Source organism: Botryllus schlosseri, chromosome 10 (genome assembly GCF_051294905.1).
Source record: "Botryllus schlosseri isolate E-star chromosome 10, Bs_hap1, whole genome shotgun sequence".
In the NCBI taxonomy this organism is placed as follows: Eukaryota; Metazoa; Chordata; class Ascidiacea; order Stolidobranchia; family Styelidae; genus Botryllus; species Botryllus schlosseri.
Genome location: NC_137245.1, coordinates 26,312,362 through 26,337,355, shown reverse-complemented (window position 1 = coordinate 26,337,355; position 24,994 = coordinate 26,312,362). Strand labels below are relative to the sequence as shown.

At 40.1% G+C, this 24,994-nt stretch overlaps 2 protein-coding genes across 2 annotated transcripts; both read right to left on the bottom strand.

The window, feature by feature from the left end:
* Window positions 1–16: 16 nt before the first annotated feature.
* LOC145448444 (splicing factor 3B subunit 5-like) lies at window positions 17–1,375 on the bottom strand. Its single transcript, XM_080326827.1, has 2 exons — window positions 1,109–1,375; window positions 17–307 (listed from the first exon to the last, which is right to left on the bottom strand). The coding sequence occupies exons 1-2, from the start codon at window positions 1,239–1,241 to the stop codon at window positions 180–182; spliced, it is 261 nt and encodes an 86-aa protein (XP_080182953.1). The 5' UTR covers window positions 1,242–1,375; the 3' UTR covers window positions 17–179.
* A 3,366-nt stretch (window positions 1,376–4,741) lies between these two features.
* LOC145447757 (cytosolic phospholipase A2-like) lies at window positions 4,742–24,701 on the bottom strand. Its single transcript, XM_080326018.1, has 21 exons — window positions 23,580–24,701; window positions 20,965–21,049; window positions 20,706–20,884; window positions 18,758–18,865; window positions 18,647–18,687; window positions 15,351–15,483; window positions 14,190–14,326; window positions 13,686–13,826; window positions 12,967–13,060; window positions 12,795–12,909; window positions 11,741–11,968; window positions 10,467–10,531; window positions 10,171–10,405; window positions 9,402–9,497; window positions 9,072–9,192; window positions 8,564–8,691; window positions 8,429–8,485; window positions 7,905–8,011; window positions 6,542–6,761; window positions 5,900–6,045; window positions 4,742–5,541 (listed from the first exon to the last, which is right to left on the bottom strand). Exons 1-21 carry the CDS (start codon window positions 23,589–23,591, stop codon window positions 5,482–5,484), a joined length of 2,508 nt encoding a protein of 835 aa, XP_080182144.1. The 5' UTR covers window positions 23,592–24,701; the 3' UTR covers window positions 4,742–5,481.
* Window positions 24,702–24,994: the final 293 nt, after the last annotated feature.

Here is a 24,994-nt window from a genome sequence, read left to right as displayed (position 1 = left end):
TGATTGATCTGACGAGTTCTTTTTTATCACAAAATTTATTGCCATCTGTGGACGTAGCTGCATGGATGTTTCAATGACACAAAACTAGAATCCACGATACAGAACAGAATTGGCCCCGAGTCAAGGCGACATCCGCATAATATTCCGTTGAACAGTCCCGTTATTGTGCGGAATTAGACTCAATCCAAATTCGGTCGGTCGGGTGGAGGACCGCACGGCTGGAACATCTTCTCCAACAGATTGAATCTTACCCGTGCTTTAGTTTCATTCTCGGCTATTGAGATATAGCTCAGCAAGTCAGGATGTCCTGTAAAATAGGCACTAGATTCGTATTTATACTTCCAAGAATACATAATTTTTATTTCAAAGAACTCTGGATGTAGGCTACAGAACTTCAATGTAGATCTACAGTACACAGTAGGCCTATATATATTACATTCATCTTGAAATAAACCCGAATATTTTCAGTTGACACTCATCAGGGATAATTATGACTTATGATAGTGAAACAATGACGATCCATGCGGTGACAATGGACAATGAACTCATACAAGGTTGTGCAAGATTCATAGTCGGCTTAGTCGCTTTTAATTGGTTACAATCAAGAGCATCTTATCGAATAGTTTGATACAGAAAGCTTTAGCAGAGCAGTGAAATTGCTGACTAAGTAAATGAAGAAAAAGCAAACATGTTTACTGGACTGTTCGGCAGTTATTCGCGTTGGTGGGGTTATAAAAAAGTGCAATTTGAAATCAATATACACATGTTACACAATACTGAAGCATGCAGTATTTGTTGAATGGTTTGATACAAAAATACTGGACAATACAACTTGACCTGATGGTATAACTAGAGCGTGATATGTGCCAATTACTGCACTACTGCAGCTGCAATTAAGATATTATGTACTGTAACAGAAGGCCCACCGTATTTTGAATGCCATGTGTGCTTTTATTAGACACAACTATGAGGCGAACAATTTTATTTTCAGATAAACTTGGACAAAGTCGTGAAGTGAAATATTCACAGAGTATATATTCTCAACAGAACCGATCGATGCATCACTTCCGTTTGAAACGACAACGAACCCCTAATATTGTAAACTCACCTATGTATGATGCCAGACTATCTCTATGTTGGTTGGTCAACCACTCCCATTTCGTAGTGTCAGAATGCCCGGTTCCTACGTATTTGGACTGGAGATGCTCCATTTGGGAGAATATGTTGTATCTATCACCCATATTCGCTTTCCGTGCTTACGAGTTCGAAAATATGATAAATATAACGCCTGAGCTCGACGGTGAAGGCTAAACTGAACGAGATAAAGCAACTTTTCGAGCTATAAGAAAATCTAAAACGTTAAGCTCGGCAAACGCGTTAAGATCATCACAAACCTACTCAGGACCACTGAGATATATATCAACAGGACTCACACCACACCACAGTCAGTACATAGAGTGTGTGTGAGAGAGAGAGAGAGAGAGAGCAAGAGAGAGTCTTTATTTTCATCCAACCAAAATGCATAACAAACAGCAGGTTAGTAGGGTTACCATAGGTCATAGGTTTTATTGGTGTCAATGTTTGGAATAAGCTGCCACCTAATCTCCGCAATTTAGACTCTTGTGCTTTCAAAAAATAACGTTTTCATCCTCTTATCTCTAACTACCGCTAAATTGTATTTGCGTTGTATTTCAAATTGGTCCATGATACTGTGTCTTATTTTTCCTTTCGTTCGTTAGTCTTTTTTTTTTCATTAGTTATCGACTGTGAAAATTGCTCCTGTCCCGGGTGGCTCGGCTCTGAAGACTATGTCATATCGAGCCTCCCGTCTACCTTGCATGTTGCATTTCACTGTTACATTTTTGTAGTGTTATGTTGATATGTAATGTATACGAATAAAGATTCTCTCTCTCTCTCTCTCTCTCTACCATAGGATTTGTCCTCTTTTTTCAAAAATATGTAGAAAGTCCTCTTTTAGGGGAATTTGTCCTCATTTTCAGAAAAGTACCAAGATGCCCCGAAAAAGTCGACTTCTAGGCAGAATCGGTTAGCAGAATTGTAGAAAAGAGGGCAGTGCGGGAGTAAAAATGACGACCTTTTTCTTTCTAGTGAACACAGAAGTTTTGGTAGAAAAATTGTCGAATTCACCAGTTTTTTTAGCCGGTTCTAGAGCTTCCAGAACTTTTGCAAAGAGTCCTCTTTTCTGATAAGGTAACCCTATTATCAAGGCTATGGTCAGTATTTCAATTCAATTTATTGCTAACAATGCCATCATTTCAATATACCACACCACAAGACTGCGATACAATTAAAGATAAGAAGGTGTCGAAACGACTTGGAATAGTCTTCGAAATCAGTCACCCACCTGGCCTAGGCGATGTAAAAAGGAGGCATGCACAGTTTGCACACAGAATGAAAGTAAAAGGAGATAATGTCAAAGGACAGACGACAAAACGAGGTGGCATGCGTCGGAAAAGTTGTTTTATTTTTATCCGCCCATGACACGCAAATGCACAATGCGATGCACAGAGACATGCGACGTAATGAACAGATAAAGAATGCTGAAACGACCCCCGAGTGAGGCCTCTTTTCTCCTATGATATACACGACCGCTATTCCAGAATAACTTCACGATGAGCTGCTAGATAGAAATGACTAGGCTGGAGGTTCTATTGGTTCCTGTATGTTGCCATCATAGCCAAAGGTGTCGTCGGAAGCGTTACGCGTCAATATTACATTCACCACCACCTATGTTTGTGGAAATGAATTTTAGGCACTCGTTCATATCAAATCGACGACGCGGATTTTCAAGACATGGCCCCGTATTTCAAGAAATGCAGCTACAGGATTCGCTTTGAAATAATAAAAAGTCTCCCCAATTTCTACATAAACAGTGTGATGTTATTTTCACGAAAGGTCATTTTGCTGTTTTTATCACTAACTTACAGTTAATAATTGCACATGACAGATGAAGGTTGCATGACAAACAATAGAGGCAAATTTGAAATAAGAATTGGGGGTCCGCGGGGGGTACGTGAAGATCCAAATGGGGTCCGCTAAGACAAAAAAGGTTGAGAACCACTGTTGATTTAGAGTTTCTATAGGGTGTCATTTATTGCTGTTACTTTATGACTTGCGGAGAAAGCTGTCATCACTCAAGAGAGAAGAAGGGGGCAAATTTTTTATGAGTATAGGGGTGCTTCCCCGTGGGAACTCCTCGCTGAACCGAACATCCTGCCACGGGCAATTTCATCACTATATAGCCTACCCTTTATCCATACGATTCTTAGACGCACACACTCACACATAGCCTACCCTATGGAAGCTTCCAGTTTCCAACTATATAGCTTGTATTAGGCGATCGTTTCACGGACAAGCCTAAATCGCTGACATTAAGTGATGAACAATCAGTGTGAATTCGTACCTAGTCACGCGGAGCGTAAATGTTTTTGAATAAATGAAAGAATTTGATGAATAATATTGGTGCGTGTAGCCTATATGTGAGCAAGTGGATTCCAGTCTTATTAATTACTTTGTTGAAGCACGGTTATTTAGCAACCTCCGGTAAAGATTGACCAAAACCTCCTTTGATCAGATCAAATTAGCACTTATTAAACGGGTGGGGGCGATATTTTCCTGTGCTAGTCGCATTTATGTCGGAGGGGTCTGATTGCAGGAACAGGATCATTATGCGCCAGCCATTTAAGCACACGAAAATCTATATCGAAGGCTTTCGGAATACATGCGTCGGTTTATTGCCGTCAATCATTTTGGGAGTCGCATGTAGCCTATTTTATATGTCTTCGTGTGTCCCGGTACGGAAATTGCCGGAGCAAATAGCAGTCTCCAGCCCCCATATTGAATTGACACCCATATAGACTCAATCAACACAACGACCTCGGGCTACTCTCGTGTATCCACTGTACCGTTGTATTCTCATAATTGAGAATGCAGCTAAATTCAATTATGGGTATTTGCGGAAGATTTTTTTTTCGGGATACCCATAATAAAATCAACAAGTGTGAGGACACTAGCGCGCCATGCGGCTTGTAAAGGTATCTGTCTAAGTAGTCAGTCTTACAGCTAGAAGCTCGGTGATAATACTACAGTTGCATTCATCTTTCCCAAAATATACTGTTATATTGATTGATTTTTCGAAAAGTTTCCGGAAATTTGGGGGGAGCGATCGCCCCTTTTGCCCTTCCATGGCTACGCCAGTGGTAGCCACACCGAAATCATCGATATTCGTCAATGCAATTGGGTCCGACCCCCTTATTCCAAACATCCGAATTACGAGTTCATATACGCGCACGTGCACTAAATGCCCGTAGACGCGAAAACGATTATGTGTCTGTGCAACTTTGCATTTACTATCTCTCTCTCTAGTAGTTTCCCTAAACGCATGAGCGATCTCGTCTTCTTGTTGTTGTGATTGTGCAACGTGCGTGCATGTATGTGGCGATTTTGACAACTGCTAGAGATAGAGATAGTAGTAAGAGATAATCACACAGTGTCAATATACCAACACCTATATTTCGCTGCTGCACTTTGTCCGAAGTCATTGACTGCTTCTGATATCATTACTGATCTGTTCAGGAATTCGGCACACACTCGAACAGCTGTGATGTTGTCATCAACCAGTCGATCTTATCCTTCTCTAATACATAATCATTTATAGTGGATCACAGCATCTACGCAAATGACATCATGCAATTTCTAGCCTCTTCGTCTCCAACAATCGTCACGATACATCCCCGTCATATTTTTCGAATAACATAACCACACCTTTTCTAATGAATGGTGTAAACATTTGTATAATTGAAACGAAAATAGACTGTTCTATGCGTTGGCTAGGGTATTCCACCTTCGGAATAGAATGTGTTCAGCATGTCTATTGGAGGCTTGGTACTAATAAAAATGTTTAGAGAGCACAGTCATAGGCGTATATTAGTTAGCAAAGGAGACTCCAAAAAATTTTCGATATGGTCGTGGTGATATCATATATTTTTGCTACTTCACATAGAATCCATGGCCATAGTGTCCTATATGGTGTGGGTGGACAAAAGCAAATCTCATGGCTCAGTGAATTGTTCTACGTCACACTTTCCATTTGGCAAAAGGCAATTTGACGGTAATTTTTGACCAGCTTGCCGAGCGCGAAGTTTGATAAAACGGGTATCAATCGAAAGCTACCGCGGTACTGATTGCAAAAATATATATTTTATTCTGCTCGGCGCCCCGTAACCCCCAAAATCAGCCTCGAATGTTGCATATAGTAACGGGTTGGACGCAGAATGAGCAGTAAGCATATTGGTCTGCGGTTATACTAATTTGGTAAGATTTTATTTGAGAAAATAAAAAATATGCATAAATAATTTTAATCTCCGGAAGAACTTTGTGTGTAGGCCTATTCATGAGAACACAATGGAGTCGGGAATAGGCTCATGCCGTCTCGAGACATAGATGTAATCCCACGAAAAGCTATCTCTCCGTGCTAGCTTGTTTCTGCTGGATTTTCGTGCAAATTGTGCGTTTTATCGTCTGAAAGAAAAGTTTGTTATAAATTCATTATATCATAATGGTTTCTGATGCGATGTTTTTCGGGACTAATTGCCCGAAGCATGTGACAGTGAGCATGTGACATTGCCAGGGTGCAGTACAACCGGAAATTAGATAATAGCGATAATTCATAATCCAATATATGCCTAATGGCTATAGGGAAAACCGCATCATCGTAGCTGGGGCCCCAAGATAGTTGACCGGGATTATAGCAGCTCACGGCTCTAAATATGATCATTTTATTTGATGCGTACGAGATGTCTCTATACATCATTAGTCCTCGATGTCGCCACGCTCATCAATAGTATGATTGATGTGATTAATAACTAAAATATATTACTTCCATATTGCTGTTGATGCTGTGCTTCATCAGTGCTCGCAGTCGATCAAATTGCAATGGCGTGTAGCGGGTGTTCAAAGTCTGATAAGGCGAAGCCGGACCGTAAACAGGGAAGACGTTGAACACTTCCTTTGATGGCAACTCATCTGCAGGTTTGACGATAAAAATATTAAATAATAAATTATATATACTGCAATGCATCAATGGATACATCTTCAGTTCAGGTTAGCAATAATTTCGTGATTTCATAACATCACAAATTTGCGATACAATCTACAGTGTGAGAAAGAGTCCAAAAAACGAGCTTGGCGTACAGCTACAAAAGAACATGATAAGTGGGATGTAAAGTGCACACTGGCGGGTACATTTCGTCTGGTGCAAGAGAGAGTTGAATTATTGGCCAAGTTTGCCCATATATATGCGAACTGCGACAAGCAATGCGTTTAAATGATACATGACGTAGATGACATGAAGAAAACGTCAGCACTACGTCCCGTAGAATTGTTGATCGTATTTCTTTTGCTGGTTGCATTCACGCAGCATAGGCTATAAGAAACGAAATACAAGAAAAGAAAACAATAATATCGCTCTTCGTCGTAACTCATTATCTTTATCGTTAGAAAAAGTAATTTCAATACTCACAATTTTCATCGATTTTACGTCGGGGCGGAAACGGTACGTTCTTCAGCGCTTTGAATTCTTTGTTGCATAACGTGAACCAGATTACAATCGGACATTCTGGATCGTCCGGATCTTCGAAAACATGCGCGATGCCCCGAGGATTGTCTTTGAGCTTTTGAGGATCGATTTTGGGAAACTTGAGTCCCTGCTTACGGGCTGCGCTTTCCGATAGGAACAACTCCTAAAATGGATCGGATGTCACAATAATTACAGGCAATTACTGGCGTTGAGATGATGTTTGATCCACTCAAACTCTATGGAGTTAGTCGTAGAAACAAACAAATGATCCGATTTCTACGATTAACGCAGATCCGTAAAAGGGTCATCCGGGATTATCCCGATTACGCTCCGATTATTATGTTTCAGGGGTATTCATTAAAGACGTCACTGGGAAGATCTGTAGGGATGTATTTCATTTGGATGAATTTTGATTGAGTGTTCAGTATTTTCTATTTGATAGGTTCACTCGACCCAGTAGATGACATCTCAATGCAGGCTTGTTATAATTCCAGTCATGACTCGACTCACGATTTTCTGATGACTCGACTTGACTCGAGTCATTTTCTCAGAATACAGAAATGACTCGACGCGACTCGAGTCAATCTGTGACTCGACTTGAGTCATTGCGCATGACTCGAGACTCAGACGGGCAAGACCGATATTCCATTGTGATTTCGAAGAAAAGTAAAGTAACCGCGCTCTTGGGATTTCGTCTATTGGTACTGGTCAGGGATATCTAGAAGTTCTAGATATCCTTGGTACTGGTTCTTGAAAATGCGACCAGAAACTGCTAAAAGTGAGGAAAATTAGTATATTATCAATTCGAACCACTCGATATCACCAAACAGAGCTATAAAAAGTGGGTTTACCAGATCTTTTACTGGAAACTGGGCAGTCAACACAATGACTTGAACTCGGACTCGAGTCATAATACCATGAGTTGGATTCGACCCTCCGCTCGATGACTTGGACTCGGACTTGACTCGGTGGTGAAGTGAAAATGACTCGACTTGACTCCAGTCAAAATTCTAAAAGTGAGATTGACTTTTGACTCGTAGCGATGTGACTTGGTTACAACCCTGTCTCGATGCTTTGATTCGACTCGGTGTATAATAAATATTAGTGCTACTCTGTCCATATTTTTCATGATTTGCGATCTTCGTTTTATATCACCGTAAGGGCATATACACGTCTTCAATTTGTCTTTACGTACAATTTAAGTATGAAGTTTACTTGATAAATGTATCATATCCGTTTAGATGGTTTAATTTTTTTCAAGTGAACACAATGTTCTGTAACACTGAAAATATTTATGTATATTTACCAAGTAGTCGATGTCTGTGTCGGATTTGTATTCCGTGGCGTCGCAGACGATCAGTATGTCGACTTTTCTTCGAAGAAGCGCATTGCAGGGGACGTTGCTGATTACGGCTGCAACAGTTTACGACTCATGTTACTAAATTCACCAAATGACATAGCAGTAGCCTCGCTATCTCGACACTCTAAGAATATTGTTTCCAATTAATTAAGACCATTCTGTTCAATATGAGACGGTTTTTTTTTACTGGAATACCGGCAGACGTGATCAAAGTACTCATCATCGGCACTCGAGTAAAAGTACCATCATAACATAATATGTATTCAAGGGCTAGTTTTGCCTAAAATATGAAAACTGGTAAGTATAGAAATGGACGCAGTCTACGAACATCACCAGAAACCACTTGAGAAGATGTGTAAATAGGTAGAACCTACTTGATTACTTTGAAAAAGTAAAAGTACTTCGCTCATGACCAGTTCCTATTACCAGTTGCTGTCAAAATGCGGAATACGCGTCCCAGAGACACTCACCTGGATCCACGAACGTAATGACGTCATCAGTTGTTGAGATGTTTTGATTTTCACGCTCTGGTAAACATTGATACGAGGCATTAGCTTGATATAGCTGCTTGTGACCTAAAACCAATAACAGTAAGGCGTACATACCTCCACTTGTAACAGGATGATCGGGGTTGAGGTGATGATATTCCACGCCAGAAAAACCTCTTGCTACGTTTAAAATTTTTGCTGTACGATCGATTACGGCTTCTCGATCCGTGAAGAGTGGGTGGTTGCTGGAATACCAATAAACGGCGATAACATCAGTGCAGCTCTGAAATCTTTTATTCATTTTTCTACCCTCGTGGGAGGAAAGTCAAGGAATGTATACATATACCATCATAATTCGATGTCACAATTTTGCTACTCAAATGTCAATAAAGGGAATCATAACGGTTGAAGTTATAGACCTCGGGAGGCTTTTCTCTTATCCCCGAGGGTGCGTCGACGAAGGGAACCAATGATAACAATCGCAGTATTATCATTGTAATTCAATAAGTGGTGATGCGCATTTCAAAAACAGTTCTACATAATGTACAATCATTCTGTGATATGAATTTCAGTGGTAAAAGACTGATATCACCACTTGAAGGTTCAGACAAGACAATCGTTATACCTTATCTGTTTGAGTACTTTTTTAAATCGAGCCTGATCTTTTGGCTTGTCCGTTTCCTCACCGTTCTTCTGAGTATTAGCGTTCATATTGAAATTCCGTTCACTCTTTGGGCGTGCTGTTTCTGTCGATATACGCCAAGGTCATTACGTTTATGACAAAGCATGCCTAGGTGACGTAGGAGAACGTTGTTTGAATGCAAGCTACACCCGTAAAGTAAAAGTCAACGCCCCATACAAATCATGAGAGATTCGACAATTTCGTCGTAGGTTATACACAGTGTTATGTGGTGTTAAGTGCACAAAGGAATATCTCCAACTCAATAGACGGTACCTGCATTCCCGAATTTTGATTTCGCAGCTGTGCTGGAAAAATCGCTAACAACGTTTGTTTCCGATTCTCCTTCGGACGCAGTCTCATATTCGGATGCTGCGAATATATAAGATCATATTAAATAAACACGCGTATTCACATCAAGTATCTAGATTTTGTTGTAGTTCGGGGCCAGGAAAATATCACAATAATATTGAGTAGATATATGCATCCAGTTCCGGCAATAATACGCAGGGATGTGTCTCCAAACGGAATGAAATTCCTCGCATATTCTTCTCGAGTTATTCGTATCGTGTTATCGGTGTCATTGCAACCCACGAGCTATTTCCGATGTTTCAGTAAAATTATTCGATCTCGACAACAAAGATATAGGCATAAGAGAAATTATTGGTGCCAAATTAAAGAACAAATATACATACAGATTCTACTTAATGAATATTAGCCTGCTCTCGAGATTAGAGGGCCACAATATGACATATCTATCACGGCTGCCGACACATGCCACTTCATTTTCATGTCCAATATCCAATCTATATGCTATCTTCTGTTACTTTTATTTAGGTGTATAGCATGTGTCTGGTATTTGCAAATTGTTGAACGGGTTGGTGTTTGATTGAAAGACATTTCCAAGTCGTTTCGACTCCCTCCCTATTTCTATCTATTCCATTTATTGTATTCTTATCGCATCTGCAATCGACAAAATGTTCATAAAATGATACTGATAGAGCCAGTTCTATACTATATATATGAAACCCTTAACATTACTCACTCATAGAAAATCGACATGTCCGGCGCCGAATCGTGTTCATGATATTTGTATCGTCCTCAGCTTTATTAACAGAAGCAGCAGCTGAGTCGAGATTATCCGAAAGCTGCTGCAGGTGACTCATTCTCCTCTTTCTTTTGGTACACGAACGACTTTTGCGCCTTTGGAACACTTCGTCGTCGGCATCGTCATTCGATTTCTCGGCGTGTTTTGCGAATTGTTTTCGCCTGGTCGAAATCTGTCACATGTCATGACGATTTTTATTTGAATATTCAAGCATACAATTCACCGAGACTTACATGAGATTTGTCTTGAACGCTTGACGATCCTCGTTTAGTGAAATGTCTTCCAAATTGGTGGTTTCCTATATAAAATGATACGAGGTAAGTGGATCGATACCAGACAGGAAGATAACACCACCAACAGATTCGTCAAATGAACGGGCGATCTGCCCTTAGGCGTCGTGGTATTCTGTGTCCACTGCAGTACATCTAATTGTGCTCTACAAAATTCCATATATTTGTCTGTGTTTGAAGACCCCAAGACCTTTGACAAGACACGACTTAGTTAACAGTTTTGCGTCAAAGATGTGAGGAGGCATAGTATTTTCAGTTCGAAATCCATGCCTAAACTGCGTCTCGTTTGATGTACATGACTGTTATGTGAACTGAGACAAGACGATGCCCCGGGAATGACTTGAATCATATCCAAAACGTAGTGCGAAAATTTAAGAATAATTCTGAATTCCATGTAAAAACCCAAAATCCAGATTCTCTAAATATTCAAAAACAAATACGAAAATATCGTAAACGCAAAATTGACCACAATTCTCGAATCTTTCTATCAAATTCATACTAATCTTAGCACAACACAAGCAACCAAACCGCCTTATGATTTTCTTGGTGATATGCAATGCAGTTAAGATCCATCTATATACAGAAAACGTAGAATCTCTAGTTTGATTAAAACATCAGAACCAACATGTACATCACTTCGCCAAAGTGATCATGACCTTTCGCGACCAAGTGCTAATGCTAACGAGGGGGTTGCCTATTTTAAAGTCCTTGTACCATAGTTGATGATAAAGATCAACATATGAAGATTTCGTTTCATTCCCCCGCGGTTGTAATCGCTGGGTTGAGAAAATATAGTGAACGGCCCGAGAAGAAATTTTGTACTAGCTGAACAACAGGCGAACTGAATAGTGCGAAACGAACCAAGGTTGGTGTAGATGCTGACAGTTGCCACCCCCATGTCATTTTCAAAAGAATGAAATGTAATTTGATATGCATTGAGCTGTTTTTTTGCTGTATTTCTTTCTACTTCGGAATCCAATTCAATTTCCAAGTATTTACAAATTCAATAATTCTTATTTTAATCCCATTTTGAAAATCTGAAACTTTTCCATTGGTCTAACTCTCCTATTTCTTCACGTAACATGTTGAGCCATAGAGAAATTGACTATACCGTTTGCAAATTCAGACTGTCACAAGCTAAAATCCCTATACTACCTTTACGCCTTCAGATATAAAATTGCACATTCAAGCGAGATAAGAAAAATTATTCAACCCACTGACTGCTGCCACGAAATTCTTGTCTGCCTCCGTCGTCTCTCCTTTGAGATAATACTTGAGCAATATTCCAAACGCGATAGACGATGCTCCCATGAAGAAATGCAACGGATACTCGGGACAGGCGCGCACCAAACTTCCTTTGTACCATTCCGATCCGAACTTCTCAATCGGCACGTTGATGGCGTAATGCGGCAAGGACGCTTCCCACGGTGTTATGTCCAAATCGGCTGTTACGAACAATTTAGTGCGTTGAAAGTTAGCACAAGTATCCAAACCACGTTAAGTCATGTAAAAAGTAGGCAATATCGTTGCTTATACCCATGAGATTAATCTGTATTTCATACTCCAGTCTCCACATCCCTGCTGTGATAGGGGGAGGGGTATTTGATTGCTTCAAGACTTAATGGTTTCGACACATGATATCTTTACAACTTGTGATGTTTTGAATTGACAAAGCAGTGTTAAATTCAATGAAAAATGAAGATATTCTACAACTTGCAAATCTCCCATTATAGTTTTGTTTCGTGCATGTACCTTCAACTCTGATATTAATAGACCGGATGTCAGTTGTTGCGGGTCCTACGATACGGTTGTTGCCATATTGTTTCGATGCTATAGTTTCATGGTTCGTAATTCTTATTGTTACGTAATATACTTTGCCATATTGGTGTGGCTTTTGGATCCGTTTGAATACTTTTAGTTTGGCGAGAGCTCTCGATAGGAATCACCGAAAGGTCTTCGAGTTATAATAAATGAATTGTTGCAATGGGTGTTGCGTTGAGAGCGACGAACTTGAGTGAAATCATCAGTTAATTGCGAATGAGGTTTCGAGACTGCATGCATCAGGTTTGCCAGTATCTGGAGTCTTAGAGCTTTTTTTATGTAACGTCGCTCAAATCTTATAGTAAAGTAATCGAGATCTTAACAATCCAGTGCCGTTAAGCAGACGGTTTGTCTTCAGATGTGTGTCCATGTCCAATTTGGAAAAACTCTAGATCACTAGGAGGCAGATAACTTCAATATAAAATTGAATATATGATTCAAATGCCTTACCGCTGAATGTGACTGAACTGACTTTGGACTTCGTGTGGAGGGAGGTTATCACGGGGATCGGAACTTCCCCACTGGCAGCGTAATCACTGATATCGCTAAACTTCGTATCGATTATCTGAAAATTCGATAATGATAAAAACTTCCGCCGAGAGATGCCCTACGGTGTCCTTACGTCGTATCCTAAAAATGTTCTCCCGACCGAAAATCCGTAAAAATCGACGAACGTGACTCGCTGACCTTCGAGCTCTCGAGACCGCGCGTATTTTCTAAAATGCATAGCGATGCAAAGCTTCATCATCGTATATACGTTTGAATCCATTCATGTTATGGCAACAGTTGATAGTGCTTATTGCAGCGAACGGAGCCTGGTATGCAAATCATTATAGAATTTGGTAGCAAACAATACGTTCATATTGTCATATTTATTCCACTGGAAGCTTTTCGACTGGCTCTCTTCAGCAGTGAACGTATTGTTTGTTTGCTGCAATATTGAAGTAATGTACTTCGAAAAGCCATTATAGAATTCGGTCCATGATAGTTAGAAATAACGATGGATGCGGGTGCGGGTGTGGATTTGCTCGATGTAAAGTGACAGCGCTGATTGCTGGCAAATTTACTGAGATAAAACAGCGTACGAGAAGGAATGAAATACTCCCCCTCCGACCGCAAAATTTCAAATGAACTGACATAGCCGAATTCGCAGAGCAAAGCTTCGTTGTTTCATGGTGACTTCAATGAAGACGTTCTCTAAGCCTTGGCACCAAATACTTTGTAAATTGTAGTCGCAGCTATCATAAGTAATATCGTTGTTCGTAGATTATCATAACGCGCTTCAGTGTAGTAATGTTACACGGGACACTGTGTAGCCTAATATTGAGTGAGTCTTGTTACCTGTATTTTAGGTAATGCGCGAGATCCGCCAGCGAGTTTATTATGAGACTTGATTTCGCGGCATTTTTGATTTCTGAATGGTAGTCCAGTAACGAGTCTGGGTCTTTAAAAGCTTTCTTCACATACGCCGGTATAATGTACCTAAAATCGAGCGCAAATGAGACGGGTGGTTTATTCTTGACAGGCAGGTGTAAGTTGCTCTGCGCAATGAGATGTGGCAGTCGAACACGGACGTTGCGATGATTGCAAAACTCGCCGATGCGTTTCTTGTACGGCTCAAGTGATTATGCCATGTTAGCTCGCTTCAGCACATTCTTGACAGTATAAAGCGAGCTAATTTCCAGCAATACTACAGTTTTACAATTATTAGATCTCATAATACCTTTCGTTCATAATGATATAGGCCTAGTTATAGCGTCGTAAACGCAAATGCACAAACATACCAGAATCAGTCATGAGATTGCTATCACACAGTGAGAATAATTCGTAGCATGCAGATCTCACCATGAACCGCCCGATAAACCAGCTAGGTGCGTAACACAATCCAACAGTCCAGAATCTCTAGCAGCTTCTATGGCGCCACAAAATTGCGTGGTGGCCCTGTACCCACCACCAGAACAGGCAATTGCAATGGAAGGCACCTACAAATGAAATAAAACGGACAATTGAAGAGACTCTTGGAGGTACAGAACTTCAATATAGGATTGAGTTATATTAATATAATGTTCATATTGAAATGAACCCGAATATATTTGGCTGACACTCGTCAGGGGTAATCGTCAGCGACATAGCAGAAAGTAATCGTGCCAGGTAGACCGCTAGCCAAGTTGATTGATTTGCGGTCTAAAATATATACATTAAATAGAACGGCGAAATATAGCATCGTGCAGCTTCAGGGTCGAAAATAGATTGTAATCTATTGGCATCTATGCCATGCGAATATACATCTGTGAAAGACATTTATCAGCATCAACGAAAATAATAGATTTGGAGAATTCTGAACACGTTACACCGACCATTTACAGAAAATGGAAATGACCTCTTTACAAATAACACCCTTGTTGTCATTTTTTGATGATATTTTCTGACCGCGGGTCATAAAAGAACCGCGTGACGCAAAATTAGAATATATCATTCGTGTCTCAGCCCAATTTACTATTTTCTCCGAGTATATATACTTGTACAAACTACGGGATTTTCAAAATGCGCAACCAGAACTAACTAAATCAAAACTATAAACCAATAACAAGTAATACGAATTACTGAAATGCAAATAAGCTAATAAATATTGAAGAGGGAATCTGCATTCCAAAAAGACGGGGTTTCAAGTGACCTCCAAAATCCAGCCCTGGCTACGCCGCTGTTAATAGTGATGACTCGGAGCTTCCAATGGCTGAAAGAACATCTCACGACAGAACGCCGGTGTCACGACTCACGGCAGCCGACGACACTTGTTTTCTGTTCTTTCTGCAGCTATTATTTATAAATATATACGCAACAATAAAACTAGAATAAACCACCTTTAAAAACCCTTAACTAGAACTAGAATTTGAACTACTCAAAAAACAGTAGTTAGTCGACCATCAACTATAACTTAATTGGTAGCAAATCTGCCACAGATGATGGCATGAAATTGCCCGGTCGTCCATTAATATTCCTATATACCTCGTCGGCTGATTGCACGTTTATTTCGGGCAGAAATGACTTGATATTTTCGAACACTCGTTGCCTGCGTTCGGAGATAGCATCCAGTTCTTGATCGCACAGCTTCAAGGAATATCGGAAATCGGGGTTCGATCTGAATATAGAGTAAATTATAAGGATGTTTCACGAATATGCAGTTTAATATATATGGCAAGGATGTGGAATATGAAGAATGTAGTTCAGGTCAGTTCAGTTTATTATTAACAATTTCATCTAATCAAAACACCACTAGACTGCGATACAATCAAATGATAGAAGGTGTCGAAACGACTTGGAGTAGTCTATGAAATCAGACACCCACCAGTGCATAGACGATGAAACGAAGAGGCAGACACACTGCATAGATGAAAAGTAATAGAAGATAGCGTGAAAGGACACTTGACGATGAGATTGCATGTGACAGAAGGGGTAAGAATCTTTCGTCAACATATACTAATAAGTATTGTTTTCTACAATATTGAAGTTCTGTACGTCCAAAATCCAGTGATGGGATGACTCGAGTCACCTTTTTCGTATGACTTGACTTGACTCGTGTCACTTTGGTAAAATGACTTGACTTGACTTGACTCGGCGTATCAGAAATGTGGATTGACTCGTGACTCGGAGCAAAATTCACGAGTCAATTTCGAGTCATCAAGCAATCGATGTCGATAAACATCATTGTATCTTGCATATGTTCGGATTGTACGCGAAACGCTGGTGTAACCCGTGAGAGCGACCGATTATTCTATGATAGTGCGTTTTACTAGGCCTCCATTGTTCTCTCACAAATAAATTGACCGCAAACGAAGTGATCGAAGCTTACTGCTTACGCTGTCGTAAACTAGTATAGTAAAGTAATTTAATAGCAAAATGTCTATTTCTGTTCTCTGTTCTTAACTTAAGCAAACCTCTTGTCTTGTTGAAATTGAATTCCAATATAGTTTATATAGTCCTCAACCATTGGCGCAGGCCATAGAATTGTATCATATCAATTTGTAAATTGGTAATGTTTTGCATCTTATCAATTCGTTTCTCTATTCTCTATTTTGGCTGGTAACTATAATCCGAGGCTATGCAATTTCTTACGTAGTTTAGCATTTCTATGTATATGTGAGCGATAAAACGCCTTTTTGCGTTGATATTTAACTCTATATTCGTTCATAGGTTCAGAATCAATGACCACTCAATCTGTACTTCAGACAGCCAGTAAAATGCAATGCGACGTAAGCATGCCTCATACTTATACTTCGAAAAGGCAACTTGACTTGAATTGTGACTTGACTCGTGACTTGACTTGACTTGACTCTACTTGACTCGAGTCACCTCCGAAAATCGAGTGACTTGACTTGACTCGAGTCATTTTCGAAAATCGATTGACTTGACTTGAATCGAGTCAAAATGTGGAATGACTCGAAATGACTCGTGACTCGAAGGTAGTGACTTGATCCCAACACTGCCAAAATCCTACTATGGAATGGACGGACATCATTTTTTAATAGCATAGATCTCACCAACGCATATAGTCAATTTTCGAGGATTAATTGATGTTTTGGGGTAGAATTGTCAGTTTCAGTGAACCCTGCATGGCTTATATCAAATTCTGACTGTTGTGAAACATTGGCATCGGATGTATGCGTGCAAAATTAATCTTGAATAGTATATTTTATTGAAATAAACGCGAATATTTTCGACTGACACTCGTCAGCAACTAGTAGAGAATTGTAAAGACCGGAAAGGGTCGCTCACACTTTCATTTGTGTGCCTTAATTGGAGTCGACTTTTATCAAAATACACCAGCCAAGGCCGTGTCAACAAAAAGAGTTCGTGTATCATCTAAAAATAGTACATTGAACGCTCTCGTATTCGACATTTCGTGCTGGTGACGTCATATTTTGTGTTACGATTGTTGATATACGCTGTTCTTTCGAATTCTCTACTAGTTGCTGACGATTACCCTCGACGAGTGTCAGCCGAAAATATTCGGGTTCATTTCAATATGAATATATTATAATAATCGTATCACTAAATATTAGGGATGGTGTGAACGTGAGGTTCACGTTCGCGTTCTGTGTGTGAACCTCGGAAGTTTAGAGGTTCGCGTTCACAACAGAACCTTGGTAGGTTCTGCACTGTGAACCTTTTTGATAAATTGTAATTTGCACTTCATTATAAGATCTTTTGGTTCAAATTTATTGCATTTCAACTGCGGGTCACTCTATGCATGGCGCTGGCAGCATAAGAAATAAACACTAAACGAGCATGCACCTTGACAACCTTAAAAGTTTTACTTGTTTTTTTGTAACAAAAAATTTCTCGAAACATCCAGCTTTCCGTTTGTGAATATTTAGTGACTCTCTGCTGTGAGCTTGACCCGGAATCACACAACATCACGTGCGATATACGTAGTCAGCGAATGATTCTTATTTAACCAATCAATGACATTGCTATAGTTTTCTGATGTAAGAATCGAGCGGGCGTACGGGGTCAATCTTGACTTCATATCTTTACTGTATCATTAAAACCAAATTCGTGCGATTAAGGTGCTGGCTACTGCTATATAACTTGTTGTTTGTGCTATCGGTAGCGAGTATAGAAAGTAGAAACTGGTTTCACACTCTGCTCAATATCAATGTAGCAATACTCGAACTACGAACACATTGTCCGGTCTGGCTAAGACCGTTAAGGCGTAAGCTTATATTCCCTGCTAAGTTTTAGTCGAAATTGTTGGCAAAGCGACGGAATGTATTGACTTTATGAGATTATTATATCGTTTGATAGCCGCGGTTGATACATTTAGCGACGTTTAAAACGCGAATATGTACTTCGGCAATGTGACATTATGTGGCCCAAGTCTTCGCTAGGCATCGTGTACATTAATATAGGCTATCACTTCATTGAAAGATAGGGTTGGAATTAGCAATATGACGTCACGAGGTTCACGTTCGTGTTCACACAGAACCTTTCAAAAAGGTTCGCGTTCACACGAAACGGAACCTTTCAGAGGTTCACACCATCCCTACTAAATATGACGTCTCCGCATGAAATTGCGATCGCTGATACACAACGTTATTTCCAATTCTCTACTTACTGCCGACGATTACCCCTGAGGAGTGCCAGCCTAAAATATGAATATACTATTCAACTGTATATTGAAGTTCCGTACCTTCAAGAATCTTTTCAAAATCAACCTTATACTCGCCCAATAACAAGTTTGCAGATAGTTTATATGGAAGCAAAGCGATGAATCGAATAAGTGCAATGTAGCGTATACTTACACCATTTTCTTTTCGAATTCGATATCCAACTTCACAATTTCCTAAGAAATATTCTCAGTGAGATCATCGATTCATATGATATACATCGTTGACTATTTGCATAGAATTTACCTGGTTGTGCGTAAAGTCTATCGTCATTTTTTGCGAATGAAGCATCTCCACGTTGGTGATATCAAACTCACTTTTCCCGAATTTGTGACTGTTTTTGTACAATGTAACCTGAAACGGAAACCAGCCTAGAATCAGACGGGTCCAGTGCATGGGAATTGTCGTACAGCGGATATCAATTTGCAGGCGTAATCCTATTATGTGCAGCTACATGGGTTATATCAGGTCCGATTAAAATCTCCTCATTAGCCGAGTTCGGCTGGCGTCGGACACAAAGCTTTGTCAACAGTGCGCTATATACGACGTACGTAATCAATAGTCTTCATCATCTCTTGTGAAGATATGGCGAGAAGTCAAATTCGCCGTATACCCTAACCGGGGCCTACGATACTTAAGTAGTAAGTATCGTAGGCCCCGGCCTAACACTAACTGCTATTCAATATAAGATACATGTATTGTAGACATTATACCGCCGGTTTTGAACCTTTTCTGACCCGGGAACGCTCATCTGCAAGCCTTCGGCGAACCTCAAATTTTCGCCGTATCACAAAAACGAAGATTACCACGTGTGTTAAAAGGACAAAAACATTAAAACATAATTTTAACACAAAACGAAAACCTAATGATGTTATGTATTGCAAATCTGCTGTTCACTTTCAGATGCCAATTCAGAAATGCGACAAAAGCGTCATCGTGTTGTTCGATCAAAACGCGATAGCGTGATCTACCACTTTTTTGATTACAGATGAGCTTATGAATAATAGAGATAGAATTGGCATTCAGAAAGACGGGGTTTCGATTCTGAACCCAGCCTCCCCTGCGTACGCCCCTGCACACGACTTATCACTACAACAGTCGCCATTTCACTAATGATCGAGCCTAATTGTAACAACCAATGATGACCAAGACGGGCGTGTCATCACAAATCATATATGTGAGTTGAGTTTGTCTTGACCTCCAGGAATGAAAATGATGAAAATTGACCTGGTGTAAATGACCAAGTAGTCGACAAACACTATGAATACTAAAAACAAAAAGCAACCTCCATATGTTCTATTAAAAAAGATTAGAAACCACTGCACCATACACCGACTAACAACAGCAACATAAGGCCACGGAGGTGAGTTTTGCTCGCTTTACGCTTACACTAAGACAAACATTGAGACCACGGCGAATCAGCTGGTTTGCGGTTACCTTACCTCAGACCTCGGCCCGCGAAAAGTTTCTTGGAATTTAGACAATATAACCTATTTATTATTGTCAATGTACAGAGAAAAACTGACCCAGAAATGCGTTTACTTTGAAGTCTAATTTATTTATGAACCGTGTTTACGTTAGGTACGTATACGTCGCGTAAGTAATTTAGGTTCAAAATAAAGGCAATATAGCAAATTATCCCGTAACAAATAAAGTTACAAGTCACTGTTACCGTATTCAAGTTCAAATCTTGTTTGTTGCCAGGTATGTGATTTAAACTGTCACGTCATACGTTCCCGAATCCTAATTCGTAATATATTGCAATCAGTGCACGTAATTAGCGGTCATCCTCACTCACAAACGATGCTATCTAAAGCAATGAAAGATGCGGTTGGAGGCCGACATTTCAACAGGATTGGGAACACCAAATATGTGCTTACCGAAGTCAGCCGTGAACCGGTCTTTTTAGTTTATGGTGATCACTGAGCGGGCAATGAATTTGAGTCGACATTATGAGAAAAATCATGCGGTGAATATAGACTCGGGTGATGCGGACCTGTTAGCGAAACTGCCAAAACAGCAAGGCTATTTTACCAAGCCCCACATACCTAGGGACGCAGCGTAATACTAACGCATCCACTTAGCAACATGTGTTAACAATGTAAAGCATGGTCCAATTTTTTTTGTCTCTACTCGCCAACGTATTTCCTGCTTATGTGGCCCGCCGGGACAAATAATTACCCGCCCCGATTACCTGCATTGTCAAAGGCTTTGGAGATTCTGCGGTCTTTGCTGGTCTCTGGGTAACGACAAAGGTGAATCGTTCTGAAACCGCAATGCTTTTACTCCTCTTGTACGATTTCGTGAAGAATTCGTCCGGACCTTCTGCTGCTTCGCAACAGATTTGCACGAAAAATTCGGCGCTTCCCATGACTGTCAAAGTATTACATGTCGACAATTAGGCTCTGTTGATGCGTTCGTTGTCGAACTATGTCATGAGGAATCTTACGAACCTCTCTCCCAGATACTGGTACCGGATAAACAGCGGCATGATACGATGTGGACATTTAGACCCAGATGCGCTTCCGTGAATGGTAGCTGAATGGAAAAACGCGTATTTTATGGTCGCTAAGAAACACTGCTTTTAATGTCGTCTGGATTGTGAAAATATATGGAGCAGATAAGCAAGCTGTTGCGAGACACGATGAGAAAAATGATTAGGCTGTATGTTTATTGCTATAATCATCAGCTGTCAACACTCAACACCCCCATTGATTTTGCTAGTAAGTGACTAAGTGTCGGGATGTAATTGCTCCGCGCATAACTCTATAACGTGCGATTAGCTGAAGGTGCTTGCAGATTTTGCATTTCTCCCATTCCGGAACTGACTCGCCATCACTGCAAATTACTACCATCCATTGATTCCATCTATTATATAATGGCGCATTTGAAACTCTTACCGTGCACGCATAAGTGCACCACGTGTTTTCGAAAACGAATATATGATTTATCAACGAGAATTATAATGTCTATGGTATTTGCCACCATGGAAGCCGTGAAACCTCGATTGGTTGTATCGCACCATACGAAACATGTTTTTGGTATTAATAACTTCATCAGGGGTGTGGTCTACAAAGCTTAGTGGAATGACACAATTGTGGAACAGCATCTCGCCGGCTATCCGACAGTCGTCGAGCATGTCCGCATTCAAGTCGAAATACAAGCAATTTCTTTTAAATGAATACTAGCCAGCCTTCAGGATTACCGGACCACGACCTAACATCGACCTCGCCCTCCGCCATCATGCCACCGCATTTTGTCGCATGCGTCTTATATTCTCTGCATTACTTTTCATTCAGTGTGCAATGTGCATGCCGATTCTTTACTTCGCCTAGACCAGGGGTTCTCAGCCATTTTTTGTCTGTGACCCATTTTCAGGTTTGAAAATGTTCTGTGGCCCACCTCTTATAAAGTCATGGTGCACTTCAATGTGTGGTAGGCTAATCGCCGCCGATATGGCTATTTCTCAAAAAAAACGCATTTTTTTTCATGACTGTTCATATTTAAATGTCGATCTGAGGAAACATGAATTCGCGCGAAGCGCGACGAAAAATTTCAAGGTAAATAAATCTCCAACAGACAACCAACGAAATAATTATTAACAACTTTGAGCTCTCCCAATTGTGGGTTAGGGGTGCGAAAGTTACGGCCCTGCAATATCGTATAACTCTTGTGTACATCCTCTGTTCGACTCAAGTCGCGAAACCCAATGATCCAATCCCCGCATTCACTGTGTGATTGGGGGTTTAATTCCACTTTGGTGGGGAATACTATACCCATTCTGGGCCCGCTTCAAACAATTGTTTGATGAATGGGATACTACAGAGCAGTGGAGACATTTTTTGAACATGCTAGTAGTAAAATGTATAGGCCTACCTAGTATATGTCTTGTACTCTTTGAAGTTGCGATGTGATAACATTAATTCCAATAATATCACCAATTCATGTGACTCTTACATTATGTATAATGATTTCAAGGCCGGACATTTCTAGACCGACTCCGAAGATTAATGTGCTGTGCCAACTCCTGAATCCATTATGGCCCTGCCGGAATACTTGGATATTTCAGCATTAACTTTCAGTTATTATATAATCGCCGTATCCCCTCCCATTTCGACTTGTACATTCGTGACTCCATACGTGCCAATAAGTCTCAACAGAGTCGGATGAAAAGCTTCATGTAGCATACGTATAATTCGATAACATCAATATATTTTTTTAATATGAACAAAAAAAAATGCAACCAAACCTTCACGAATTCTACAATTTTCGAAATAGCTCTGTGGCCCAACCAAATTACTCCTGTGGCCCACTAGTGGGCCATGGCCCACCCTTTGAGAACCCCTGGCCTAGACTAAGGTGGGTGTCTGATCTTAAAGGTTACTCCAAGTTGTTTCGACACCATCCTATCTTTTCATTGTATCGCAGTCTTGTGATGTTTTGAAATGATGAAAATATTAATAAACCTGATTATGAAGTCGTGATCAACATTATCACTCAAGTATAAAACGATTTTGTTCATACCTGTTGGTTTTTACGTGGGGATAAGTGCATAGTCAATTAGTAACTCTGAACCATGGACGTAAGTTTGATCTTTATCAATATCTTGCTAATGATATTTCTTTAGGTACTCTTTAGGTACAACCGCAATACAGATTCATGATATTGGTAATCGAAAGTGCGGCTCGACGTCACGGAATAGTCATATATTAATTGCTATACACTTGATTGTTGCGTATTTCAGTCGCGCCTTGGTGACTAATAGGCACGGGAAATTGGGTCTTGGTCTATTGTGATGCATGTTCGCGTAATAACCTAGTTTCGTATATCCGTCCGCAATCTTCGTAGGAGAATTTCTCTTCGATATCATCCAAGATGCACTGGTCTATGGAGGCCCCGTTGCTAATTTTAATATTCTTTCACGTCAAGCCCGGGTTAACAACTGAAGGTTTTGTGGAACATGTGCGATCTGTGTACCATATCATGATCAGTGATCACATATGCTGCACACTGGCCAAAATTTCACAATATAACGACACTACATCTAAATGAAACAACAGTCTGATACCTGGGAAGTCATATATATCTTCTGTGCGGTCCACGTGTGTGAAGATTTTCAAATGTCCCAATATATACTATAAAACTTGTGTAAATATATGCATAAAAATAAACAGATTGAATTCGGTTAGAACAATATCTGACGCAAGAACATCAAACTAAATGTACATGAGGAATGATATTTGCTGGAGCTCTAGTATCACGACAATCACAAGTATTCGAACGACACAATTCCGAACATCGGTCGCATATCGGAGAAAAGTGGTAAGATTTAAAATCTTCACGAGTCACTGGAGGATTACCGCACAGGTCCCGATTTGCCCTCAAAAGAAAAAAAAACATTGCAATCAAGATTTGTCTGATGTAAGTTTCCCTGATATTGAAGAATATCTATTCCTCTTTGAATTGAGATTCATAAAAGTTTCATACACTCTGACAAAAAGATTAGCGCCTATCATCATGATAACAGTATGGTTTCTCGTTCAACAGATCAAAAGTTAAGATCAAACTATGAATGCGTATAGAATATGGGTTCGTAACTCACGTAACCCATGCTGGTTTGCATTCTTCACGCTCAGTCGGTTGCTATCTTGGGTTTTGGTTTCAAAACTATTCTAACTGTGTATGATGCTATAGCGTTGCCTCCTATCTGTACATTGTTGTATCGGTGCCACTGCCTAGATGAAGAAATACATTTCAGTTGCCTTAGCAAAACTTACAGCCTATACGCCCATGGAATATGCCTTTGACTGTTTGATTTAGCGCTCTGAGTTGCAATAATAATCTACCAGACTGTCGGAAAAAATTACAATACCAGCTGCTCATATAGTAGCGCTGCCGTTGCCTGAAGGCTCTACCTTGTAATCTGACATCACACGAGTAACCTGGATATGCGAACATGAGTTATATATACTACGTAGAACGATGTAATTTTATAGAATCCATTGTCGTTACTTGAGTTAGACTAAGTATTCATGAAGCCTGATATCATCTCACAACATCTTCTGCTCGCGATGCAATCTCACAATTCGCACTCTTCTTACGTTATGGTCGACTAGAACTGCGCATAGAGTGGAAAATCGTGACATAACTATTCAGCGGAAATCATTTTCGCATCGTGCCAATACCTGTCATCCATTCGTTTACAGATAAGAGAGAATAGGTCCATTTTTCCGTCACAGATAACTCATGTCATCGCCGAGATATGGACATTGGATAGTGTTAGGGTGAGAATAACACTTTGAATATGTTACCATAATATGGAATGACTGCATTATGATATATATCGCATACTGCGAAGTCAAGCTGTATTGGATACGCTAATATCAAGCTAACACTCGTTAAGCATACTTCCACTCTTGATACTGCAATAGGCCTACCTTCTTCAAACTTCAAACTTCAAAATCCTGTAAATGCTAGTATTGA

Coding starts and splice junctions, on each gene's coding strand:
- LOC145448444 (XM_080326827.1), bottom strand. CDS start 1,241: ATGGGTGATAGATACAACATATTCTCCCAAATGGAGCATCTCCAGTCC. Junction 308..1,108: donor TAGTCTGGCATCATACATAG/GTGAGTTTACAA, acceptor CCTATTTTACAG/GACATCCTGACTTGCTGAGC.
- LOC145447757 (XM_080326018.1), bottom strand. Junction 20,885..20,964: donor TACCAGTATCTGGGAGAGAG/GTTCGTAAGATT, acceptor ATACTTTGACAG/TCATGGGAAGCGCCGAATTT. Junction 8,486..8,563: donor TCATCCTGTTACAAGTGGAG/GTATGTACGCCT, acceptor AATGTTTACCAG/AGCGTGAAAATCAAAACATC.